Below are 6,980 nucleotides of genomic sequence, written 5' to 3' on the forward strand. Positions count from 1 at the left end.
GACGAAGGTGACGAGTTTTCCAATTAATTGATTATAAACTTTCGCTTGTTCTGTTTGGGAAAATATTTTTTGGAAAAAACATGTTACAAAGCGACGGCGAGAGGCGAGGTTCCAATAAAATGTATCTTATAATTTTTCACAGAAAATACCTGAATATCGTCAGTATTTTATGTAAAACTAAAAATAGTGCGATTTTTGCGAAGAAAAAATAGCTTAATAGAAACTTTGTTAAAACTGGAACGACCTCACAGTTTAAAGGTACTTTAAAAATCTTCAGAGCTATGGGCGGCAAATTTGACGAATAATTTTTCGTAAACTTCTGCTCAGGTCGTTTTTTCAAGATGATCCTAATTACTTCCGGTAAAAAACTGAATAAAACTATTTGGTTTTTGTGCCAAATTCGAAGCTGAAATCGGTTTTCTAAAGTTCCCTGCAAACCGATGAATGAGGCGAATTTTCTAGCAAATATAATTTTGTGATTTTTGTCTGAAAAGATCCCATTACTGTCATAAAAGAAGAAAATCATCAGAAAATAATGGTATTTCTCGTTTTCGATTAAAAACTTTTAGTTTTGTGATTGGTTTTGGAGAAAACCTTAATGGCTTTCGGAGGCAAACGGGAGGAATTTATTTTCGTTTTTGTCCCGAATTCGATGCTGAAAACAGTGTTTGTAAAATTTTTACAAACCTATAATTTTATCTCGTAATTTTTCGCCTAATAAACCTCCAGTTGGTCAGTATTTTTAAGTGAAACTCTACAAAATAGAGCGTTTTTGAGTAGCAAGTAAAGCAAAAAAATCAGTCAAAACTAAAAAACCACATTTTTTAACAAATTCCACAGTCTTCAGAGGCATGGAGGTGACGAGATTTCCAAATAATCTGTTATAACCTTTCGCTTATTCTGTTCATTTTTTGATAGAAAATTGTTTAATTTTTGTTCCAAATTCGAAGCTGGAAAGGAATTTTAAAACTTTTTACAAAGCGACGAAGGATTCCAAATTTTTTTCATAATTTTTTGCGGAAAATACCGCAAGATTATCAGCATTTTTAAGTGAAACTTGAGAAAAAATGAGAGAAAATTGAGCATTTAGAAGAAAGAGTACCTAACTTGGCTAAAACTGGAAAAATCTGAAGAAATTTTAAAAATATTATTAATAAATGGCTCTTAAAGTAAATCTAAAAACAAGTAAAAAAAAATTATCAACATTTTCCCAGCAACGGAGCTTAGTTACTGTGCCTCCTAAAAATTCACTGAGTTATTCACTGACATATCGGGAAGATGTCTTTTAATGAAACTCCCTGTAGCATTCATAGCTTTCCTTGCCATTTAACAATTTCAGACATTAACTGCAAACGGCGTAGTAAGCGGTAATGTTCTTTTATAATAAATTAATTGTCAAGCGTTTTATTATTTTTAACTGACTGACAGGGTCGAAGTGTTCAGCTCCGTGTTGTCTTTGGGAAGCGTTTTTGTCCGAATTGCGTTTATCAGAAAAGAAAAAGCGAGTTTTTTAGTAGCATACTTAGGAGCAAATCCACATAGTTTCATTTAAGTCAATCTCAGCACTTATAATACTCCCGATATTACAAAAAACATACTTTCAGTTTTTTTAATGTAAACTGTTAATGAATTTCTAAAATTGTCAGTTGGCAAGAGAACAGAAATATCTTGATGCGCAAAAACTATCAATGCTCGAAGATTTTACCAAGACGACAAAAATGACCAGAAAGGATCAGTGCATCAACTAAAAAAAAATGAGTTGATTCCAGCTACCCAATAAAAAGTTCTGGTAGTTTTTGTACCGCATGAACGCGGTTGCTTTACCAAAACATGAATTTTACAAAGGAACAGGACAGATTCATAGCGAGTTTCAGGAAATTCCAAAGTACCATTCTTCCGATATAAAAAACGAGTTTTTTTAAAGAACTTTGACCATCAATAGCAAGTTGGATTAGATCGCCTTCTTTTGATCCAAAGAATATCGCGGTACCCTTTTGATCGTGTGCTTACAGGATCCTGTAGAAGCTTCCGATCAAAAAACGTAGTTTGCAGATCATCAAAACAGTTATAAAAAACGATGACTGAACTCTGAACATGCCAGGTTTTTTCACTTTGAATGCGAGTCAGCCAATTTTTGACTCCGAGCCAAATTTACTTTCAACATTGGCGTCAATTTCTTGGTTGTTCAACTATAGTCTTATAGTGCTGGTCGCTCAGTGTTTGCTTAATTAGTGAGTCGTTTTCACTAAAATATCCGATGATTTGTGTGTAGCAAACGAAGCGGACATTCACATGGAATCAAGCGAGCCGGACTACGAATCCGATTGGCCCAGAATCCCCAATGTGTTGAACTGTTTGGACTACGTGCCTGATAGCTGCGATGATCGAGACACCTTACATGATATGATCTCGAAAAGGTATTTAGTAGAGAATTAAGCACTTGACTGATTGCTGCAGTTAATGCGTCTTGTTCCAGATATCCAGATATACGAACGACTCTGGATGCAAGTGCGGATGAGGACAAGTGCCGAATATCCGCCTACGACAATGTGGAGCTGGACCGAAGACATCCTCGGCCGCCACCATCGGAAATCAGTGAAATTACCGAATTTTCTGATCCATGGGCTGAGCCCAACCAAGTGGTCACCGAAACTGATGAGTCCTACGCGGAAACGGTCACTCCCCACAAAATGAGGTGTGCCTCAATTGGCCGGACGAAGAGTTTTAGGGATCGGCTTGATCCTCTTTTGTGTAAGGCTTCATCGAATTCCCTCAACTGTTCTTATTCTCGTGTTATTCCACGTTGCAGCCTCAGCAAGACTGGATAGATTGAAGAACGGCGACCAGAATGGCCAGTCGAAGGCCGTGGGCACCACAATCCGAAACTATGCCTTAGAACTAGCTCAAGACAAAAGTACCACATTTGCTCAAAACGTAGATAATTTCATTGCGTGTACCTGCGAGTCGAAGGAAACGAATCCTCAAGTGGTTATGAGGAATATGCGGCAATTCATGTCCGGAATGAAGAACTACCTGGTGAAGCATGGCGAGAAGGGATTTTACAAGGAGATTGAACGAGAGAGGAATAAGGTACGCGCTCCTCTCCAGCAGTCCCTTAGTTGTAAAGCACCTTTGCATATTTACAGCTCAAATCAACTGAATTTCTCAACTTGGACGCCATTCTAGAGGGAGTGATGCACAAGCTGGTAGTTCGGCCGTTGAAGGCCCATTTGCAGAAACTCTTTTTGGATTACTACACAAAGACTGGAGCTATCCGCCTATTGGCCGACAACATTCAATATGCCGCCTCAAGGCCCGTAGGCGAGCTAGCGATCAAGCCCAAGATAACATTACCGTCTGACAGTGTGCTCAACAAGATCTCCCAATACATCCACAGGCTCCAACAGGCTGACTCTCCATTGGAGAAGCTGGAGAATCTGCTGGCGGCAATTGCAATAATCTTCAACTCGGTATGTTGAGAAGCATTTGGTTGCTGATTGGTCTAACGCAACTTTGTCTAGGTGAAGACTGGACAGCTGACCGGATCGGGTCGATCGGTGCAGTTGGGCGCCGACGATTTCCTGCCGATTTTCGTCTGGGTAATGGTGAAGACTAATTTTGTGGCTGCCGAAATCGAAGCCGAATACATGTGGGGCCTTTTGCACCCCTCGTTGTTCTCTGGGGAGGGCGGCTACTATTTGACCACCCTCTCCTCGGCTGTGCACGTGCTTAAGAATTTCAAGAAGAGCTGTGAAGAGAACAACAAAAACCACGTGGAAAACGATGTAAGAATGGGTGCAAATGCGGGAGACATTTTCTTACGTTCCGTCTTCAATAGTTGCCTTTGTTATAGTCAGTGTTGAAAGTCGTCGTCCCGGACGAACTTCACGGCTCGATTCTGACGAAAACTGTTCCAGCGCGGCCCCAAATGACTACCAAGGAAGTCTGCAAAATTATCGCACACAAAGCGAGGATCACGAACCCTCAAGATTATGCATTGTACCGACTTACTGATGGAGAAGGTAATTTTTGCAGTGATGTTTTTCGAGCGACACTCACCAGTTTCGTGCTGAATGCAAAAACTTTATCATATTTTTTCCAGAAACCATGCTGTTGGATAATGAGTGTCCTCAAGACTTCATGAAAGATGGAAAGCACACGATGTTAGCTTATAAGAGAATCGATGCTAAAATAGCATGGCCCAATCAGGACAAGCTCAAACTCTAGTCATTTTTTGTATAATTGCGAGTTTTGTCCGTTTTTTGTATATACCTGTACTGTAAGGAATGATGTAAAACCATATTTCGATACGTAATAATAGTAAGTTTTTGATATAAACGTTTAACAGTTTTTACCATTTCCATAGTTAAGCTACTTATACACTGCTACATTGTCGCCAGACGACCACTACTTGTGAACTATTGATTTTTTAATAATACTTTTTTATGTATAAAAATGGTGTACCTACTAAAATAAAATTAATATATTAATACAATTTTTATTATTGCCAATTATTTTTGAGAACCGTCCCATGTGCTTTTCAAGCACAATAAAAGATTTGACAAAGTTACACAGAACATATATTGAATAAATTTTACAATAATACTGTTACGATCACGAATTTGTTTTGTTTAATAAAAAAAAGACAAAACATTTTCAAATCCTGTGTGATTTTAGATTCTAGGCATAAAATTGTATAATCTGCGTAAGTACACCCTGTATCCTTTGGAGCTTCCTCAGTGGTAGGCATGAATAATTAAGGTTTTTGGTTCTTTCAAAGACTGTTGGGTTGTAAAACGCTCAGAGCGATTCCTAATTGGGCAGCATAATATAAAGACATTATTATCACCTGAAAAAATGTGTGTATTGTATTAGACGAAACATTTATGAGCATTTCTTCCCACCTGGGCATGAGCGACGGGCCGAACGAATTGATCTATTCCGATAATGAAGTCGGACAAACCAAACAGAACGCTTCCGCTAACAGTGGCCAGTTCAATCCAGGTGCACTTTTGGGACTGGAAGTTGAAATATAAAGGAAGTTTAATTGGTGTAGATAAATAAAGGAAAGCGTTTTACCTGGATTCGAGCCCACGCCCTCCAGATCATCATGCTAATGACCAGGATGTAGATGGGAATGACGAACCGCATCACCCCATATAATCCATTGTAAAGAATAGCGGCAACTAATAAATATTAGATTGAATATATCGGATGTCCGAATAAAGGTGCTGGATGGTCGACAGCATTTAGCAATAAAAACGGATTGAACAGGAGTTTGGCACAAAACACGCTACAGTTTTCCCCGCAAACAACTGCACTCAAACCATTTTTGAGTTTTCACGTAGTAAATTGATTGTGGGAAAGCTGCGTTTCCAACAAACTTGAAAACATTTTGCGTGCAGTTGATTCAGAGGAATAAAATTTGGAACCCGAAGCCCAAAATTCGTCAGATGAGCAAATTATAGAACAACGAAAAAGTGTCAAAAAGCTGCACTTTAAGAAGCAGGACTATACTCAGTGTAAATCCGCAGCTGAATCGAAAATTCTTGAAATATGAAGAATATGGAAAAAGCATATTTTTGAATAATAATATTTAGATTTTGGAATAATTTACTGCTTTTGCAAGACTTGAAACTGTATCGAGAACTTTACCTGTAAAGGTTTGTTCCCAGTTGCTACCAAAATTCAACAATTTATCCGGAGAGACGCTAAAGTATAGGTACTAAAAATACAGTGCTATTTTCACTCACCGATTAATGCTGGAACCAGCAAGTAAAGCCACAGCTTGAGCTTTAAGGGCTTAAATCCGAAGGCCCTTATGTAATAAACATGTGCCAGGGTAAATGACAACATTCCTTGTAAAAAACCCGCTTTCCATATCAGAAAGGCGTCGCCGACGCCGCCAAACATCAGGCCATATAATATATTCTGTGAGAGGGGATTTCTGGAACAAAACACGTTCTTTCATGGGCTACAGTCACATCTATTAATTAAACTCTCTTGCAAGTTTTGAAAATTGCATTTACTCCCGCTACATTAAAATTAATCTGATATTTACTCACTCGTTTTTGTTAGTGCTAATGACAAAATACATCAAACTAATTATGGGAGCACATTTGGTGATCACAGCCAATGCAGATGGTTCATAGTAGATGAAGATCCGAAAGTAGAACACAACACTGATAAAAAAAGGAAGCAGCTTGATGAGGGCTAAGCGTTGCTGAAACAAACTATTAATATTAGCCCAATTTTTTCATTAAGTAAAGTGCGTCGCAAATGCTTTTAAATTTGCTTCAGTTTTCTGAACTATTCCTCGATCTGGAATTGGAATCATTGAAGCACGAGAAATTAATTCTTCACATTTCCTACATGTTTTTTCAATTGCGCACAAAAAATCAAAGGGCAATTCTGCAAAAAAAATGTAGGAAGTTCGTATAGCAGTTTTGTGAAGTCCCTTAATCCGCCAGAATCGAAATGAGCATTTTGTCTTTACCCAACCAAACTATTATTTGCTTTTTACGAACTAACGATGAACGAAACAAAAAAACGGTTAAAATCACGTAAAAAGGTATTTTTTTACAAAATTCTTTTTGGGTATTTCGTGTCAAAAGTTTTTGTCTTTAAAAAAGACAGAATTTCCTCACGTCTTTTATTACAGATTGATAAATAGTGCTCATTGTTTTCTTTTCTCAAACCTTTCAAAATTAAACAAAACATAAGTTCAATAGAGCAAAAAGCATTAATGTCCTTAAAAAAAGATAAAACAATTGAAATTTTGCCTGCTGATAAAGGTAATGCGACCGTCATCATGGATTATAATATCTATGATCAAAAAATTAATGAACTTTTAAATGACAGAAGTTATTCAAAATTGAACAAAACTCCAACAGAACGTTTTGAAAGACAAATTTATAACACTTTAAAAAAATTTAAACATGAATTCGCAGATTACGTTAGATCAAAATTAACACCACACA

General features: G+C 37.5%; 2 protein-coding genes across 9 annotated transcripts in view; one reads left to right on the forward strand and one right to left on the reverse strand.

Moving 5' to 3' along the window:
• The window catches only part of LOC109538483 (protein sprint), a 130,383-nt gene extending 125,960 nt beyond the window's left edge, over positions 1-4,423 (forward strand). For all 8 annotated transcript variants that reach the window (XM_048670472.1, XM_048670474.1, XM_048670469.1 and 5 more), the window contains 7 exons: positions 2,273-2,417; positions 2,477-2,751; positions 2,810-3,090; positions 3,147-3,470; positions 3,522-3,785; positions 3,854-4,022; positions 4,103-4,423. In XM_048670472.1, coding sequence (XP_048526429.1) covers positions 2,273-2,417; positions 2,477-2,751; positions 2,810-3,090; positions 3,147-3,470; positions 3,522-3,785; positions 3,854-4,022; positions 4,103-4,227 — 1,583 coding nt within the window. In that variant the 3' untranslated portion in view covers positions 4,228-4,423. The remainder of the gene's footprint in view (positions 1-2,272; positions 2,418-2,476; positions 2,752-2,809; positions 3,091-3,146; positions 3,471-3,521; positions 3,786-3,853; positions 4,023-4,102) is intronic.
• Positions 4,424-4,563: 140 nt separating this feature from the next.
• Positions 4,564-6,980, reverse strand: part of LOC109538484 (lysoplasmalogenase-like protein TMEM86A) — a 4,388-nt gene continuing 1,971 nt past the window's right edge. Inside the window, exons 2-6 of the mRNA XM_048670482.1 lie at positions 6,066-6,223; positions 5,754-5,947; positions 5,080-5,186; positions 4,905-5,018; positions 4,564-4,849 (exon numbers count right to left, since the gene is read on the reverse strand). Of these exons, the coding sequence (XP_048526439.1) occupies positions 4,775-4,849; positions 4,905-5,018; positions 5,080-5,186; positions 5,754-5,947; positions 6,066-6,223 (648 nt within the window). The 3' untranslated portion in view covers positions 4,564-4,774. The remainder of the gene's footprint in view (positions 4,850-4,904; positions 5,019-5,079; positions 5,187-5,753; positions 5,948-6,065; positions 6,224-6,980) is intronic.

The sequence above is a fragment of the Dendroctonus ponderosae genome, unplaced genomic scaffold, assembly GCF_020466585.1.
Source record: "Dendroctonus ponderosae isolate FM_Combo_2020 unplaced genomic scaffold, Dpon_F_20191213v2 Dpon_F_20191213_1, whole genome shotgun sequence".
NCBI classification, from domain to species: Eukaryota; Metazoa; Arthropoda; class Insecta; order Coleoptera; family Curculionidae; genus Dendroctonus; species Dendroctonus ponderosae.